The 18,943-nt window shown below is 38.4% G+C and overlaps 1 protein-coding gene and 1 long non-coding RNA gene across 2 annotated transcripts in view; one reads left to right on the forward strand and one right to left on the reverse strand.

Moving 5' to 3' along the window:
- Window positions 1-12,029, forward strand: BIRC3 (baculoviral IAP repeat containing 3). Its single transcript, XM_081098755.1, has 8 exons — window positions 1-2,037; window positions 2,123-2,222; window positions 3,732-3,810; window positions 5,091-5,139; window positions 6,734-6,976; window positions 10,687-10,941; window positions 11,203-11,244; window positions 11,360-12,029. The coding sequence occupies exons 1-8, from the start codon at window positions 1,188-1,190 to the stop codon at window positions 11,551-11,553; spliced, it is 1,812 nt and encodes a 603-aa protein (XP_080954881.1). The 5' UTR covers window positions 1-1,187; the 3' UTR covers window positions 11,554-12,029.
- LOC308524369 overlaps window positions 907-18,943 on the reverse strand; it is a 22,481-nt gene continuing 4,444 nt past the window's right edge. The window contains exons 2-3 of the long non-coding RNA XR_013996403.1: window positions 1,296-1,411; window positions 907-1,046 (exon numbers count right to left, since the gene is read on the reverse strand). This is a non-coding gene — a long non-coding RNA (uncharacterized lncRNA). The remainder of the gene's footprint in view (window positions 1,047-1,295; window positions 1,412-18,943) is intronic.

Here is an 18,943-nt window from a genome sequence, read left to right on the forward strand (position 1 = left end):
TGACAAAGTAAATTTATTATTAGTTTGTCTTGATAAATTCCAGTTCAAGGTATGCTATCTGTGGAATATTTTCTGACCACGCCATATTTGTATTTGGCTATCCATCTTAGCCTATAGACTTGGCACTTTTGGTTGTCTTAAAACTAAATCCACTATCAGAGTAGAAGACTTGATGTTGGCTCTCAACAGCATGAAGCTGAATTTAGGAGACCCATTGAGCAAATAAAATAGAATGTCTAATTTGCCAAGTAAGATCTAATGGTATCGCTATTGCAAAGCAACCAGGTTCCTGACTATTTATGAGCGATGATTATTCTTTAATAAATTTTAAAACCATGCCTTAAGATGTATCAGTTAATTCTGTTATGACTTAAGCTCTATCTGGAAGAAAAGTTTGGATTGCTTTGTTCTCCTTATTAAAATGATTGTAGGAAGAAAAATTACTTAATCTGAGCAAGATTTGGGATATACTATATGTCATTGAATCTAAGATGTCATCAGTTATAAGGTATACCATAATTTTATGTACCTCTAAGAAATAAAAATGCTGCTAATTAAAATATGATATGGCATTAATTTTAAGATACCTCTCTATAACAGATATTAAAACATGCATCTTAGAATCAGTGAGCTATGGTATGCATTCTTTTTCTCTTATGCTTTCTACCGCCCCACCCACCAAATTTCACAATCTAAATAAAGCAAAACAAACATAGTTAGAATATTTATTTTCTGTAGAGCACTTAGCAAGCATAACTTTCCACCACGGGAGCAAGCTAGCTGTGTGAGTCAGACGTTTTACCGTTAGGCTGGCTGGACGTCACTGAAGCGTTCTTCTAGTGCACTGACCTGGCTGGTGAAGTGCCCGACACGAAATGGCATCTTGCTGACCCAAAGCTCTCTACACTGAAGAAGGCTCTGCATTTTCATCACAAGGCACTATAGGGCGTCATGCTTACACTGTATGCTCATACAAAGGTGCTGTTATGCATAATTGTTCCTTAAGATGTGTCAATGCAGGATTTTGATCTCGCTGTGCTGAAACCCTGAAGACAGAGGAGAAAAAAGAACAAAATATTTCCGTTCTAGGTGTTCAACCTAGAACTAAAACTAGAAAAATCAAAGCCATGCACAAAACTACCTCCCTAGAGAAAGGCTAGTCCCTTTTCCTCCCCATCCATTTCTTTATGAACCTCGTAGAAAACAGCGAATTCTTATCAAAGCTGATGAAAAGCGCCAACATGTCTGAAATGAAATATGACTTTTCCTGTGAACTATACCGAATGTCTACGTACTCGACTTTCCCCGCTGGTGTTCTTGTGTCCGAAAGGAGTCTTGCTCGCGCTGGTTTTTATTACACGGGTGTGAATGACAAGGTCAAATGCTTCTGCTGTGGCCTGATGCTGGATAACTGGAAACAAGGAGACAAACCAATTGAAAAGCATAAAAAGTTGTACCCTAGCTGTGGCTTTCTTCAGAAACTAAACTCAGGTAACATTTCGGGAGCCACCTCTCCGCTTAATTTGCCTTCTTCGGGAACAAATTCCACACATTCAGTATTTCCAAGTTCGGAAAACAGTGGTTATTTCAGTGGCTCTTATTCCAGCTTCCCCTCAAGTCCTGTGAACTCCGAACCAAATCACGATGTGTCTGCCCTGAGAAGTCCCAACCACTGTATAATGAATACGGAACACGCCAGGTTACTTACTTTCCAGACGTGGCCATTGACCTTCCTGTCGCCAACCGATCTGGCAAAAGCAGGTTTTTACTACATAGGACCTGGAGACAGAGTGGCTTGCTTTGCCTGTGGTGGGAAACTGAGCAACTGGGAACCAAAGGATGATGCTATGTCGGAACACCTGAGACATTTCCCCCACTGCCCGTTTTTAGAAAGTCGGCCTCAAGACACTTCAAGATACAGTGTTTCTAATCTGAGCATGCAGACGCAGGCCGCCCGTTTCAGAACATTCTGTAACTGGCCCTCGAGTGTTGGAGTTCATCCTAAGCAGCTTGCAAGTGCAGGTTTTTATTATATGGGTAAGAAACTTAATCTAAAAAAATTCAAAATGTTTTATGCATTTCAGTGGGCAAATTATAAGTTTTGGTCCAACATCAATTTTAGGTCACAATGATGATGTCAAATGCTTTTGCTGTGATGGTGGACTGAGGTGTTGGGAATCTGGAGATGACCCATGGGTACAACATGCCAAATGGTTTCCAAGGTAATGGTTTTGAAATTCTCTTTGTAAATGTGTGTGATTATTATGAGATGGGTTCTATGTGTTTACCTTGTAGTCAGCCATTAGTTGATTCTTTGTTTCAAACATACATTTGTGAATAAATTTAGGATGCATTGCTTAGAAAAATAATTACTTAAAATATTTTGATGGAAATTTAAGACAAAGAAGAAATAAATTTAGGATTTTCTGTATAATTAGTATATATTTTAATATATGCTCATTATAAAACCAAAATCACATGTTATAAACAAGTACAGAGACAAAAAATTTAAAATGCCCAGAACTCACAACCTAAAGATGGCTACAGCTACCATTTTAGTGAACATCCTCCAAAATCTCTTTACGCATATGTACATATAGGGTGTCCCCCCAAAATGTATACACTTTGAATAATTATAAAAGCAGTGTTTATTAAAACACATTTCATTTTCAAAATTGAGCTATCAACTGTTGAAGTGTTTTGGGACACTCTGTATATAGATAAATGTATATAATTTTTCTACATGAATTATATATTATATATATTGTTTTGAGGCTTTTTTTCAATCAATTTTATATCTTGGACATATTTTCATTCATTCAACATCAATAATATTAATCAACCATCTATTGCCAGGCATTGTTCCAGGCACTTAAAATACTCAGTGGGACAAAACCAAGACTTATGGTTTCATACTGATTTTACATGCTACATAACTCCTTAATAAAGAAGTTATGTAGCATGTTGGAAGGTAATAAGTACTATGGGTAAAAAGAAACAGAGCAGAATACCCATCACAGCTAGCTTTTTGATCACTACCTAGCTTTTTATTGTCATGTCTTATACTTTTGATTATTCCAGACTTGTTTACACTCTCCTTTTTTTTTATTAAAATCAGGTGGCTATAATTATATTTTTCATGGTCAAAACTTTTAGTATATTTAATGGTGATTACTAAACTTGATATCCTAACTTTTCATTACATACGCTTTTTTAAAATATAAAACTGTATCTTCATTTGCAGCAACATTGTGCTCCCCAAATATTTCAGATTTCAAAAATTATGAAGGGATAAAGAATACTTTACATAGATGTCTTAAAAAGTGCTGCTTTTTGTGAATATGTAAAAAGAACGGTAAATTTGCTTTGGTAGTGTCATGAATTAATTTTGTACTTAAATTTGACAGTGGATGTGTATTATCTAGGAAATGTCAAACTTGTGAATATCTGACTTAATAGAAAATGTTTAGCTTCCTCATTCTTTCTTCTTGTCCCCCTTTGTATAGTTTCATCTTTTAAGCATATAAAGCTAATTTATGAACAGTATTGCCAGTTACAGCCTTCTTGCTTACATCATCTCGCCTTTGACTGCAGTGTCTCTTAACACTTCTCCTATGCTGCATGATTAGTCAAATGGTTATATGCATATCTGTGTTAATTTAAAATGTGTAGCAGTCTACAAACGGCCAGATTCAAATAACTCCTCAAACTTAATTCTGTTTGCATTTTAGGTGTGAGTACTTGATACGAGTTAAAGGACAAGAGTTCATCAGTCGCGTTCAAGCCAGTTATCCTCATCTACTTGAACAGGTAGGGGCTTCATTAGTTTTTTAATCGTTGGTTAACCACAGATAAAATATTTTATAATAATTAGAGAGTAGTATTTTACTACAAAGGCAAGACTTGCTTTAAAAATACATTTTCTGCCCTGGCCGGTGTGCTCAGTGGTTAGAGTGCCCACCCGCCCACCTAAGGGTCTCCAGTTGGATTCCCAGGGAAGGGCATGTACCTAAGTTGCAAGTTCGATCCCTGCCTCCATCGATCGACATCGATATTTCTCTCTCTCTCTCTCTCCTTTTATCCTCCTCTCTCTTCTTCTTTCTTCCCCTCTCTCCATCCCGCCCACTCTCTAAAAATAAATGGAAAAGATGTCCTTGGGTAAGAATTAAAAAAAAAAAAAAAGTTTTTTTTAGAACACCCAGCATGATCTTAGAGTACTATTTTTAGGATAAAAACAGATTCAGAATTAGAAACCTCCTGAAAAATAATATTTAAGTTGTATTTCTCTCTAAGCATTTTTCCAAGGAAGTTGCAATAAAATTTGAGGGGAAAAAATGGGTGGAGGGGATGGTAGAATTATAATGGTTTACTATATTAATTTTTCTTAAAAAGATTTGAGAAAGAGAATTGTATTCCTCTTTCTAATTTTCCTGGAAAAGCAAATAAGAATTTATATAGCCCAGCCAGTGTGGCTCAGTGGTTGAGCATCGACCTATGAACTAAGACGTCCCGGTTCGAGTCCTGGTTTGATTCTCGGTCAGAGCACATGCCCAGGTTGCAGGCTCCATCCCCAGTGTGAGGCATGCGGGAAGCAGCCAGTCAGTGATTCTCTCTCATCATTGATGTTTCTGTCTCTCTCTCCCACTCCCTCTCCCTTCCTCTCTGAAATCAATAAAAATATATTTTTAAAAAAGAATTTATATGGTAGTGTTGAGGACCAAACACTTTCTAAGCATAGCAAATGGAACTGATATAGGGTCCAACTTATCCCAAAGGGTGATCCAGGAAATGTCTGATATTTGGGATGAAAGGCAAACAATGATTGTCATAGATCACTTGAAAAGATCTAGCCCTTCTGCTGCCTTAATAAAAATAGGATTTATATGTTAATATATACACACACATACCCAAAGAAATGCTATTAGTTTATGGCTTAGGAAATTACTGCTGAAAATAGTGCTTTTGATATAAAAATTATTTTGCCAATAAATAAGTCAGTAAGTTGAATAAAATAGGCCTCTTGATTTATTTTTGTTGCAATGGACAGGATAAGATTTATATTTTAATTATATACCTTTTTCCCCCTGTAGCTATTATCTACTTCAGAGAATCCAGAAGATGAAAATGCAGAGTTACCAAGTATGTACAATGATAATAATTGCCACATTTAAATAGAACCACTTGGTACTGTTATGATAGAAATTTGATAATAGTTATAATATACATATATTTGTGGTATGATTTATAATTTACAGTACATTTTCAAATACATTAAGCTGGTATTTCTCAAACTTTAGGGCATATCATAATTGCCTAAGGAACTTTAAAAAATATTACAGATTTCTAGTCTCCATTTCAAACCTACTGAATTAAATCATAGTTATCTAAGGGCACGGCTTGAGCATCTGTTGTTTTAACAAACTACATACATCCAGCCTAACCCTTGTTCTCAGACCAGGGTGGGAACAGACGCACTGTAACATTAGCTTGCTCACATATTCTTTCCATGAAATGGAGAGGGTAGAAAATATTATTTATTGTCAAATAGGGACTCCGAGGCTCAGAGAGGTTATGTGATCTGTCCATCACCTTAAACCTAAAAGGTGATAGAGCCTATATTGGAACAAGCACTTCTATTCTACTATCTAGTGTTCAATTAAAGTCAGTGAATATTTATTGTGTATCTGCTCTTCTGAGGTTAGGCTAGACAACAGGATAAACATAACTCCTGTTCTCATGAGCTACTAGGCAAAGGGAGACAGACAAATACATAGATAGGAGAGAGGGATGTGGTGGGAAAGGTTAAGTGTGCTCTGAGAGTGCCTGAGGAAAGATCAGAAAAGGCTTCAGATGAGAGGAAGTATTGGTCTTATCATAGAATCACAGGGAGTTAACCAAGTGACAAAGGGAAGAAAGAATATTCCAGGCAGAAAGACTTCAGTGACAAAAGAGAACAGGCACATTTGAAGAACTGAACAAAACTCCGTATGGCCAGAAGTAGGGCTTGCAAACAGATAAATGAATGAATCAGGTCAGCAGTAAGAGTAGTCAGCACTGCAGGCAGAATTTGTGACTTCTGGACTAGAGTACAGACTACAAATGAGGAAATGGTGAGAAACCCACCCGTTTGCAGCTCCTGGGCAAGAGTGTACTGTGCAAATGAACAAGTGGCGAGCGGTGAGGATGAAGAAGTAAACAGGGTCCAGAGATGGTGTGTGACCTTACACGCCACAATCCTAAGGACAGCAGAATCGTTGGTGGAATTCAGGGAGTGTGACACAGTCAGATTGCTGTTTTGAAAATGTCACCCTGGCTGCAGTGTGGAGAATGAGCTAGACGGGAGCAATACTGAAAGAGACCATTGCAGTAATAAAGGTGAGCGGTGACAATGGCCGCTTTCGGGAATATGTGGAACATATTTGATTTAGAAAGCTCATTTGTCCATTCAACATGGGAAAAAAGGACCTCTGTTCTGCTGGGGGTGATCCCCAGCATTCCACCGCCTTCTCACACTCATAGTTATGCCGGGTAATGCATATTTTGTATCTGAATACAATATTCCATATTCTTATTCTAGTGACTGAACGTACTTATCATTACTTTAAATTTAACGAAGTTAATACAAAATAGTACCTTTATGTTTCTTGGGCTTTATGTTTTTGAAATTGTAGTAACTTTTAATTTAAAAAATACAGATTATCCCAATATGTGTTAAATTCTTTATTCCATATAGTTATTCATTATGGACCTGGAGAAAACCATTCGGAAGATGCAGTCATGATGAATACACCTGTGGTTACAGCTGCCTTGGACATGGGCTTCAGTAGAAGGCTGGTAAAACAGACAGTTCAGAGTAAAATTCTAACAACTGGGGAGAATTATAAAATCGTCAGTGATCTTGTATTAGATTTACTTTATGCTGAAGATGAAATAAGGGAAGAGGAGAAAGAAAGAGCAACTGAGGAAGAAGAATCAGGTACACATATTTGTTAGTACAGTCTCTATTTCCATAAGAATTTGATGTTGCTGCATATAAGTTATTGAAAATATACTCACAGTCAATTCAATCAGATTTTTCTTATAATTAGTATTCTGAAAAATTTCTTCACATTAAAATATATTTTAATTGCTTAGTAAATTAAAATGAATATACTTAATGAGATCATTTTTCTCCTGCTTTTTCTTAATTTATATTTTTACTGAAGGCCTTGTGCACGAAATTTGTGCATGGTGTAGTGGGGGAGTCCCTCAGTCTGGCCTGCAATGACGCCAGCATCCCTCACCCCGGCCTCTGGCCCAAGGCCCCACCCCTCCCTCTGTGTGGCCGGGGCCCCTCCCCTCCCTTCTCTCTTCGCAATTGGGCGCAGACGCTGGGCTCGCATTGCCGGGGTGACGCTGCCACTATGGGCACCGCCATCTTTGTTGCAGAGTGATGGTTAATTTACATATCTTTTTTTATTAGCTAGGATTCTGGGTAGTTGATTGTGCATGTAATTCTTGGCATGCTTTTAACCCCAGGCCAGTTGCTTGCTTTAAATTGGGATGGGTCAGTAACAATTACTAATTTTAATATCGGCATAACAGTATGTTTTAGCCTATGACTATAAATTAATGTACAAATTATGATGAAGTCTCCTACCTGCCTGTACAAGAGCTGAGTTTCCCTTCCTAGTGTCCGTCTAGTATTTAGGGGAGTCCTAAGATAGGTACTGTTTCACATTCTCTTGAGATAACTTACCCATGTCCTTCCATACTAGCTTTGTCTGCTACTCTGTTGCCTTTACAATATTGCCTTTTACCAAAACTCTTCCTCAGAGCATGTCCGGTCTCAACTGGTTGCTCTCATTGCTCCCATCACTGTGGCCTAGACAAAGAGATGACCTCTCCTTTGGCACTCTTCCCCAAGCAGAACTAAAAACAGACTGCAACTTTTAACAAGCTCTTCCTGGAGATTTAGGGCTAACACAAGAGCACTATGGCACAAATGGCTCATCCTCACAAATCTCTCTTCCTAGCTTTTGGTTTATCTCTGCATAGCTCTGGCCAGTTTATACTAATGACCAGGAAAGCATGTTTTCCCTAATCAAGGCTCAGGTCCCCAAATATCCACTAAGCCCAGAAGAAGAAAAGAGGTTGCCCCTTATTCTTATTCCCAAGGCCACCTGGGATCTAGTTCTTCCCAGGATGATTGACAGTGAGATTGTTTCCTCCATTCCTGAGTAAACCTACTCTTGCCCACTAAGGTGGCTTTGCCTTCTGGCCAACCCAGGCAAACATATCAGACTATAGTAATACAGCATTATTTATTTACCAAAGTGTGAGTTATAGTCTTACACACCAATTCAGCAGCAAAATAGTCCAAGTTCATCTTTGCCCACCCTACACAATTTCTCTTTTTCATTATGAAGTGAAGATCAGGCTGCAAGTCCTTCCTGTAGTCTTCTCAGTTTGGCTATTGGTCATCAGTGAACAATTGCTCAAAGAAGAGAACATTCATCTCCACAGTTGTTTATAGACTCCATGAGTCTAAAGCCATCCAGCTATAAAATACTCATGTTTCCTCTGAAGAAAATCAACAAAGTCTCCAGCTATAACCCCAATTCAACAATCTATATATATAAAAGGCTAGTAATATGCAAAGTGTCCCTGCGGGAGTTCAACTGGGAGTTCTATCACTTGCTATGATGCGCGCTGACCACCAGGGGGCAGTGCGGAAAGAAGGAAGGCCCCCGCTGGCAGCCAGAAGGCCCCGATCGGCCCTATTCACTGGCCAGGCCTAGGGACCCTACCTGTGCACGAATTTCATGCATCGGGCCTCTAGTATACAATAATATGCATTGTCAAAAATATCCCTTCTCAGGCACAACATTATATCCACACTACCCACATAGTGTCTGCATTCAAGAAATGTTCTTTGAGTGAGTGAATGAAAATACCTCCATTTAGGTTACTGATTATTTTAAAATTTTCTGAGAACAGTGGGTAATTTCTTGACAGGTGTGTAAATAAAGAGGAAATTAAGGATATTTTTTCAGAATAAGAGAATAAAATGCCTCTAAAGCAGTGGTTCTCAACTTTCTGGCCCTTTAAATACAGTTCCTCATGTTGTGACCCAACTATAAAATTATTTTCATTGCTACTTCATAACTGTAATGTTGCTACTGTTATGAATCGTAATGCAAATATCTGATATGCAGGATGGTCTTAGGCGACCCCTGTGAAAGGGTCGTTCAACCGCCAAAGGGGTCGCGACCCACAGGTTGAGAACTGCTGCTTTAAAGTATTTTCACCTTAGAAGCCAGAATATAGTCTATGACTTTGAAATGAGACTTTTCATACAGCCACTAGCAATCCAATTTTAGACATCTTAAGAACTTCAGAAAATTGATTACATTAGGTTAAATAACATGAAATTAGAAACATTAATCTTAGATTGAAAAACTAATATACTTCAACATCAAGTTGTAAATTATATCTTAATTTTTAATATATCACTATTTCTCTAACATAGATAATTTAACAGAATACATTAAGTTCTAATTCTTCTCCCCCTCTATTACTTCTTTGTTCCCATTGCTCTTTAAATTACTAAGGCTTGGTTGTTCATTTGTTCAATCTATATTTTTGGAGCATTGATCTTGTGCCAGATACTGTTCTAGGTTTATTCTCAGAGCTTTTATGTATTCTCAGAGCTTCAATTATCTTGAAAATGTATATCTCTAACCTTGACTTTTTTACTAAACCCTATATTTTATTATTTATTACATTGTTCTATTTTTGTGTCCTTTTACTTGACAAAGTCAGTGCTTCTAAAATCTGGAAATCTCTCCCAAATACTTCTTTAGACAACCTAACTTCTGTTACTAGTTACTTCATAGAAATGGTTTTATGGATCATGGTAAAAGTATATGATAATTATTAAATTTAGAATAAAAGATAATAAAATTTCAGAGCTTCAAAATAGGAAACATTTCACCAGTAGATAAAAAAATCTAGATCCCAGAGAATACAGTGATCCTAAATGACAGGAATGTGTCATTGACAAGTAGCATTTAGTTTTCAAAATGCTCTGAACCTCATTCCCCTTTTACTGCACAATATTTAGGTAATGGCAATATCATGTCTAATTTAGGAAAATAACTAAAAATTTCATCCTACAATGGAAATTTAAAGGAATTTTATGCGTAAATGTAATTTAAGAAAAATACTCTATCATTTTAACTATCTTATTTTTCCCCCCAGTTTGACTAGGTTAAATAGAAATTTCAATTTTATTAGGTTCTAAATTGTATTTTATAGCAGTATTGCCAAATGGTTGAGAGCACAGATTATGATGCCAGACTGCCTTGGTTTGACTTTTGCTAGTTGTGTGTCCTCAAGTAATTTACTTGCCACATTGTGCCTGTTTTCTCATCTGTTAAATTAAAATACTAGTATCTACCTCAGGGGGCTGTTGTGAAGATGAAATGCATAAATACACTCTCAGGGCTTACCACAGTGCTCAGTAAGTGTTAGTCCGTAACATTGTTATTAGGCATAGGGGGCTGGGGACCCCCAAACCTAGCAATCACCTTTAATGCCGGATTATGAATTACGGTCATTTTTTTTTTCATTCAGTTATATGTGTAGGTGTGGAAGGAAGTTTGTGAACAGAGATTGAACATGTTTGTGTTCTTTTTCACAAAGATGACCTGTCATATCTCCGGAAGAATAGGATGGCACTTTCTCAACATTTGACTTGTGTGGTTCCAATCCTGGATAGTCTGCTAATGGCGGGAGTGATTCATGAACAAGAACATGATATTATTAGACTGAAGACGCAGACAACTCTGCAAGCAAGAGAACTGATTGATACTATTATAGTAAAAGGAAATTTTGCAGCCACCATATTCAGAAACTCTCTACAAGAAAATGACCCCACGTTATACCAGCGTCTATTTGGTGAGTGCTAGAAAATTACTTTTGAGAACTTTCTAGATCCATGGAAAATATGCTTATTAATAATTGCGATTATTGAAAAAATCCAATCAAATATATAAACTATTAATTGCACAAAAGACTAAAGACTTTTGTTGCCTTGACATGATGACAATTATTTCTAGCATTTGGCTGGAGTCTAAACTGTTACTTTAAAAATATATATTCTGTGACTAAATACTGACCTTACTTGCCCTAGTAATGCTTTTTTCTTTTCCTCCTTAGTGCAACAGGACATAAAGTATGTTCCCACAGAAAATGTTTCAGGTAAAATAGTATTAATGATTTAAGCCAGTAGGAAACATTATTTTTATTTTCTTGGCTTTTCATTGGGAGAGAAGCACCAAATTGCCTTTTATTAAACATTTATTTCTCTTCTTAGACTTACCAATAGAAGAACAACTGAGGAGACTGCAAGAAGAAAGAACATGCAAAGTGTGCATGGACAAAGAAGTTTCCATAGTGTTTATCCCGTGCGGCCATCTAGTAGTATGCAAAGATTGTGCCCCTTCCCTAAGAAAATGTCCTATTTGTAGAGGTACAATCAAGGGTACAGTTCGTACATTTCTTTCATGAAGATGATCCAAAATTTTGGCATTATGGGTTAAACGTATTGTAATTTTAACTTTTATATTGCTTTAGTTTCCTTACTTTTTAAATTTATTTACAACTCGGAAAATTTTGTTTTACACAAGTATATTTATGCAAACATACAGCTAAACCATATAAACATATTTCAGATAGCAAGAAAATGAAATACTTCTTTTCTTGTGAACAAAAAATAGGGATAGCACTACAAGTACAATACTAAATCAAAATTTCAGCACTATTGAAATTGTAAGTAAAATTTAAGATTTGTTAATTAACCTGTCAGAATTTTAAATATTTTGGAGTTGTATTAAGAACCAAGAACATGGATCCTCTGTCTTTTTTGATAAGTGTCCTATACATGGAAGGTTTTGATATTTGTTGACTTTGTATAGACATGGTGTTTTTGTAAAGAACTATGTGAGAAATGTTTTAATAAAGCAATCAGAATTACTCTTATTCTTAATATTTTTATTTCTATGATATCGGATAATTTAGGCATTCCTAGGCTCCTTCCTGACCAACTTAAAACCTCTTCAATATTGAATTACTAGAGGCCCAGTGCACAAAATTTGTGCACTTGGTGAGGGGGTCCCTCAGCCCGGCCTGCACCCTCTCGCAGTCCAGGAGCCCTCTGGGGATGTCCGACTGATGGCTTAGTGGCGCTCCTCCTGTGGGAGCACACTGGCCGCTGGAGGCAGCTCCTGCATTGAGCGTCTGCCCCCTGGTGGTTAGTGCACGTCATAGCAACCAGTCATTCTGCCGTTTGATTTGCATATTAGCAAATTTGATTTATTATATAGGATAGTTTAGGTCCCTTTCTTTAAGATGTTCCCCACCCCTTGCTGCTGGGGTCCAGCCAATCAGTACTGAATAAGATGGGCCAGACACGCCCTGGAGCCCTCCTGCTGTCCCTCCCAGGCTGGCTAACCTCCCACATCCCTCCCCAGCCCCAACTGTGCACCAGTGGAGTCCCTCAGTCTGGCCTGCACTGGTTTGGGCCCCATCCCGCAGGACAGGCCAAGGGACCCCACTGGTGCACGAATTCGGCTGAGGGCACGAGGGCGTGATGACCATTTGCATATTAGATCTTTATTACATAGGATAGGCCAGGGGACCTGAGGCTGCACCCCCCGCCCCTGCACGGGGTTACCTGAGGCTGGGCCAGGAGACCTGAAGCCGCACCTGGAGTCGTGGCTGGGGGACCTGAGGCTAAGCCCCCACCCTGTGGGGCTTGAGGTGGGTGGGGCCAGCTGGGTCTGAGTCTCGTGCGATTTTGAGGTGTGCGCGGGTGGGCGGGGACTTGACTTTGGGTCCCGTCACACACTACAGACTCTGACAGAAGGGAGATTTTCATATACATTTTACTAATTTTCTTTCATCTCTAACACTTCTATTTATAGAGAAATCGCAATATTAAAATATTTCCTCTAATTAATTCCCTTTTAATGTGCATGAATTTCGTGCACTGGACCCCACCCATGCATGAATTTGTGCACCGGGTCTCTAGTATATGTTATAATTCATAACTTTGCAGCAGGCTTAATGTCATTCTTAGGTCATGCTCATTATAACTTCCACCCACTCTTTTTATTCATTTCCTTATGTTACTTGACAGTATTAGCTAAGTTCCTTTGTGGCCACAAGCAATGTCATTCAACCACATTGACCGGCTTCTGACATCTTGTACATCATAGCAGACAGTGTGGATGTTACTAAATTCCAGGCAAAACTATATACCCGCTCCTTATCAGATTTTGACATGGCCCTGTATAGTATTTAATCTCATTTTCTGTCACTTTCCCCTTGCTCACTATTTCCCAGCTATCTTGGCTTCTTTAGTTTCTAAACATGACAAGCTCTTCTGCTTCAGGGTTTTTGACTGGAATGTTCTTTCAGTCACTCTTTCCCTAGCAAAATCCTACTCATTCTTCAGGTCTCACTTAGCCTGGATGTTACTTCCTCAGAGAAGCTTTCTCTGACTTCTCCCACTTAAATTACATCCCTTAGACCAGGGGTGGGCAAACTTTTTGACTCGAGGGCCACAATGGGTTCTTAAACTGGACCGGAGGGCCGGAACAAAAGCATGGATGGAGTGTTTGTGTGAACTAATATAAATTCAAAGTAACCATCATTACATAAAAGGGTACGGTCTTTTTTTTCAATAGTTTTATTCATTTCAAACGGGCCGGATCTGGCCCACGGGCCATAGTTTGCCCACGGCTGCCTTAGACTCTCTTTCAAATGGCCTTTTTGTTACTCATAACACATCAGAGTTTGTGGCTATACACTTGCTTAATGTCTTATTCTATCATTAAATATTCCATGAGAAAGAGAACCATGTTTTGTTCACCAGTATATGTCTAGCATGTGACACAGAGCCTGGCATAGAATAGGCCCTTATTTTTTTAAAAATTTTTTTATAGTAAAAGTGGAAATTTATTGAAGAACAAGTATAGACTCCCACAAGGGGAAGGGGAAAGATCTCACAGCACAGACTCCTATGTGGGGAGGGGGAAAGAGTCCCCAAATAGGCCCTTATTGAATAAATGAATGAATGACTTTCTGTGAGTGGGGCTGGTAGAGATTTCTTCTACCTTAATTACCACTGTTAGTAAATTATTAAGGCATAATCATTGATAGAGAATCAAGGGCCAAATTTAGATATCAAAGGGAATTTTTAAGTTTAACCCAGTTAAAAAAAAGATTTATGTAGATGGTGGGACTTGGAACTGTTTTCTGAATAATGAAGCAAGGTATTTCAATTTAGGAAAGAACATTTTAAAAAGGCAATATGTAGACATTAGAATTTTAATAATAAACTGACATTTATTAAACATGCATGTATGAGGTGTCTATATACAATATCTTATTTTAGACTCACTGCAATTTTGAAAAGGCAGTACAGCACAGGGATTAAAAGTGCACGCTTTGGGTTCAGATTAGGGCTGAGTAATCTTGGGAAAATTAACATATTTATGACTGTGTGCATATCTGTGGAGTGAGGATAATATAGCAACATCTCAGGACTGTGGTGAGGATTTAAAAAGTTTATATATATATATATATATATATATATATATATATATATATATTGCTGAGAATGCTCAAATATTAAGTAAATACTATTCGTGTTTTGTTGTTTTTTAAATATGTTTTATTGATTTCAGAGAGAGGAAGGGGAAGGGAGAGAGAGATAGAAACATCAATGAAGACAGAGAATCACTGACTGACTGGCTCCTGCACGCCCCCTACTGGGGATTGAGTTCACAACCTGGGCATATGCCCTGACTGGGAATCGACCCAGGGACCTCTTGGTTCATGGGTCAATGCTCAACCATTGAGCCACATGGGCAAAAAGTTTTTTATTTTGTTAATCCTCACCTGAGGATCTAGCTTTGACCAGTTTAATTTTCAGCACTCCAGCTAGAGAACCTAAGATGGGCAGAGGTAGAGATTTTTCCTTCCCTACAGTATATATACTGATGTAAGGGAGGAAAAAATAATTTCCCCCAAACCCTTCTGAGTGCTTGGCTGAGATCACTGTAATAAAATACATATTAACAAGAGAAAAAAATAGAAGTTTAGCAAGGATGCCCCCTGCCCCCTGCACTTGATATCCCTACTATGTAATCTTACATCCACTGACCCCCTTATTCTACTGGTTGGCTATATAAACATCCTCAGCTGTCTGCTGTATTCAGAACTGAGCCTTATCTCTCTGTCCTGAATAACCTTACCTTTTCCTTACTTGTTGACATCTTAAGTGTCAGAATAATTTCTTCTTTAACAATACCACACAATCAATCCTAACATTCTTTATACTTATTTAAATAAAACTTTACATATGCAATTGATGCATATGAAATGATTTTTGATGTCATTCATAATAGAGCAAAGAAATTAAAACTATACTGAAATAGGAATTTCTAGTCAAATGGTGGCATTTCCTTCCACAACCACATCAAAATTACAACTAAGCTACAGAACAACCATCATTCAGAACCGCCTGAAACCTGGCTGAACAGAAGTCCTATAACTAAGGATATAAAGAAGCAGCCACATGAGACTGGTATGAGGGGTGGAGATGCAGAATTGGTAGTTACAGAATAGTCATAGTGCGCAGAGTTAATAATACTGTAATAACTATTTCGGTGTCAGGTGAGTATGAGATTTATCAGGATGACCACTTAGTAAATTATAAAATGTCTAATCACTGGATTATACACCTGAAACTAATATAATATTGTATGTCCAATGTAATTGAAATATAAAAAAGTAAAGTAAAAAATATATATTCTGAATACATTTACTATATTACCTAGTTTTTTTCTTCAGTAGGGAGAAAGGAAAAAGAGATGTAAAGGGGAAAAAGCCTAGTACCACCTCCCACCTACAAAATTTCTCACTGTCTTAAGGATTGTTAAATATGGCAAGGGCATTTCCTCCCACCCCCTTTCCAAGTCTTTATGTGAAAGTGGTTTTTCTTTGTTCATGATAAAGGTAAGGACATCCATTTAAAATAAATGTCTAGCCCTAACCAGTTTGGCTCAGTGGATAGAGCGTCGGCCTGCAGACTAAAGGGTCCCAGGTTCGATTCCAGTCAAGGGCATGTACCTTGGTTGCGGGCACATCCTTAGTAGGGGGTGTGCAGGAGGCAGCTGATTGATGTTTCTCTCTCATTGATGTTTCTAACTCTCTATGCCTCTCCCTTCCTCTCTGTAAAAAATCAATAAAATATATTTAAATAAATACATAAAATCAATGTCTACCTATTGATAGCCTCAAGGCAGAGCATTATGCATTCTGGGACAGTTAATGTATATGTACATCTATTTCACATATGCATACAGACCTGTATGTGAGAATGAAAAATGTTATGACGGCATTATTCTGACAGCTTCTAAGCGGATAAAAACTTTGTCCTTAAATGCATGTTTTATTTTCTCCAAATAAAAATTACCTTTTATTTTTCCCTGGTTTTATGCAAGAAAAGCCATATTGAAATACTATTTATCTAACAGACTGACAAAAATCCAAACGTTTGATAACCTACTTCCCTGGTGAAACTGTGGAGCTAAAATGGAATTTACATACATTGCTAGGTGGATTACAAAATGCTAACATCACCGATATTTGACCATATCTAGCAAAGTTATGAATTTATCATTAGATCTAACAACTAACTTCTGGGGAATATGTCCTAAAATAAGATTTATGTCCATAACTATTCATTACAGCACTATTTGTAATAGTAACAGATTGGAAACCACTCAGAAGTATATCTATTAGGGAAGTAGTTGAATACATATGGTTCTAGTTGAATATATTATTGGTACATCTACACAAAATAAGACCACATTACCCAGCTCTGTCCATGGATCAGGTTATAAAAAAAATACAACTCAATAACAATTAGCGCCACAAACATTCAGATTATAGTCTTTAAATACCATTTCCCATTAAAGGAACCAGGACACCCTGAATAAATGGTACATTATAGAAATGTACAAAATCAGCCTGGAAATCAATCAAAGACTATTAGGACCATGTCAAAGGACTCAGAAACTAATGTGTATATTCCTATTAGCCTAAGATTAAAAATACCTGAGCACCAATAATGACAATAACTATAATGGATTACAATTCACAAAATACATTTAAATCAGATTCATAATAATAACTATTCACTTTTAGAGTTTTTAATCTACCAGGAATGTCTTTAATAGTTTAGGTCAAGATCTAGCTTTTTTTTTTTAAAGATTCCCAGGTGATTCTTTTTTTTAAAAAAATATACTTTATTGATTTTTTACAGAGAGGAAGGGACAGGGATAGAGAGTTAGAAACATCGATGAGAGCCAAAACCGGTTTGGCTCAGTGGATAGAGCGTTGGCCTGTGGACTGAAAGGTCCCAGGTTCGATTCCGGTCAAGGGCATGTACCTGGGTTGCGGGCACATCCCCAGTAGGGGATGTGCAGGAGGCAGCTGATCGATGTTTCTAACTCTCTATCTCTCTGCCTTCTTCTCTGTAAAAAATCAATAAAATATATTAAAAAAAAACAACAAAAAAAGAAACATCGATGAGAGAGAAACATCGATCAGCTGCCTCCTGCACACCCCCTACTGGGGATGTGCCCACAACCAAGGTACATGCCCTTGACTGGAATCAAATCTGGGACCCTTGAGTCCGCAGGCCGACACTCTATCCACTGAGCCAAACGGGTCAGGACAAGATCTAGCTTTTTAAACAAATATATTTTTATTGATTTCAGAGAGGAAGGGAGAGGAAGAGACAGATAAGAAACATCAATGATGAGAGAGAATCATTGATTGGCTGCCTCCTGCACTCCCCACACTGATCAAGCCCACAACCTGGGCATGTGCCCTGACTGGGAATTGTACCATGACCTCCTGGTTCATAAGTTGATTCTCAACCACTGAGCCACGATGGCTGGGCAAGATCTAACTTTTCTATTAAAATATTCATTCATTTAGCATTACTTATTGAATAGTTAATATTCTTATCACTAATATCAATGTCATATATCAAATTCATATATATGTATTACATGGATGTATACATACTAGAGGCCCAGTGCACAAAATTCGTGCACTGGCGGTGGGGGGGGGGGGGGTGTGTCCCTCAGCCCAGCCTGCACCCTCTTCAATCTGGGACTCCTTGGAGGATGTCCGACTGCCGGTTTAGGCCCGACTGCAAGGATCGGGCCTAAACCAGCAGTTGGACATCCCTCTCACAATCTGGGACTGCTGGCTCCCAACCACTCCCCTGCCAGCCTGATTGACACCTAACTGCTCCCCTGCCAGCCCGGACACCCACAATTACCCTCCCCTGCCGGCCTGGGCGCCCCCAACTGCCCTCCCCTGCTGGCCCGGTCACCCCAACTGCCCTCCCCTGCTGGCCCAGGTGCCCCCAACTGCCCTCCCCTGCTGGCCCGGTCATCCCCAACTGCCCTCCCCTGCAGGCCTGGTCGCCCCTAACTGCCCTCCCCTGCCGGCCATCTTGTGGCTGTGGGCGCTGCTTTTGAGGGTGGGGCAGCAATTAGCATATTACCTCCTATTGGCTGTGGGCGTCCCCATCTTTGCGACAGTGTGAGGGTCAATTAGCATATTCCCTCTTTATTAGATAGTATATTCTATATCTTTATATCTACCTACCTACCTACCTAGACACACACACACACACACACACACACACACACAACACACACTATTGGGGGCTCCTTATCTTGTTCTTTTATTTGTCCATTCTTGTGCTACTACAATACTGTCTTAATTACTGAGGCTTTATTATACAACTCATTATCTGGTAGACAAATCCCTTCAATCTTATTTTTTCCCTTAAAATTGTCTTGAATCC

This window comes from Myotis nattereri (genome assembly GCF_964212035.1).
Source record: "Myotis nattereri genome assembly, chromosome: 9".
Lineage (NCBI taxonomy): Eukaryota > Metazoa > Chordata > Mammalia > Chiroptera > Vespertilionidae > Myotis > Myotis nattereri.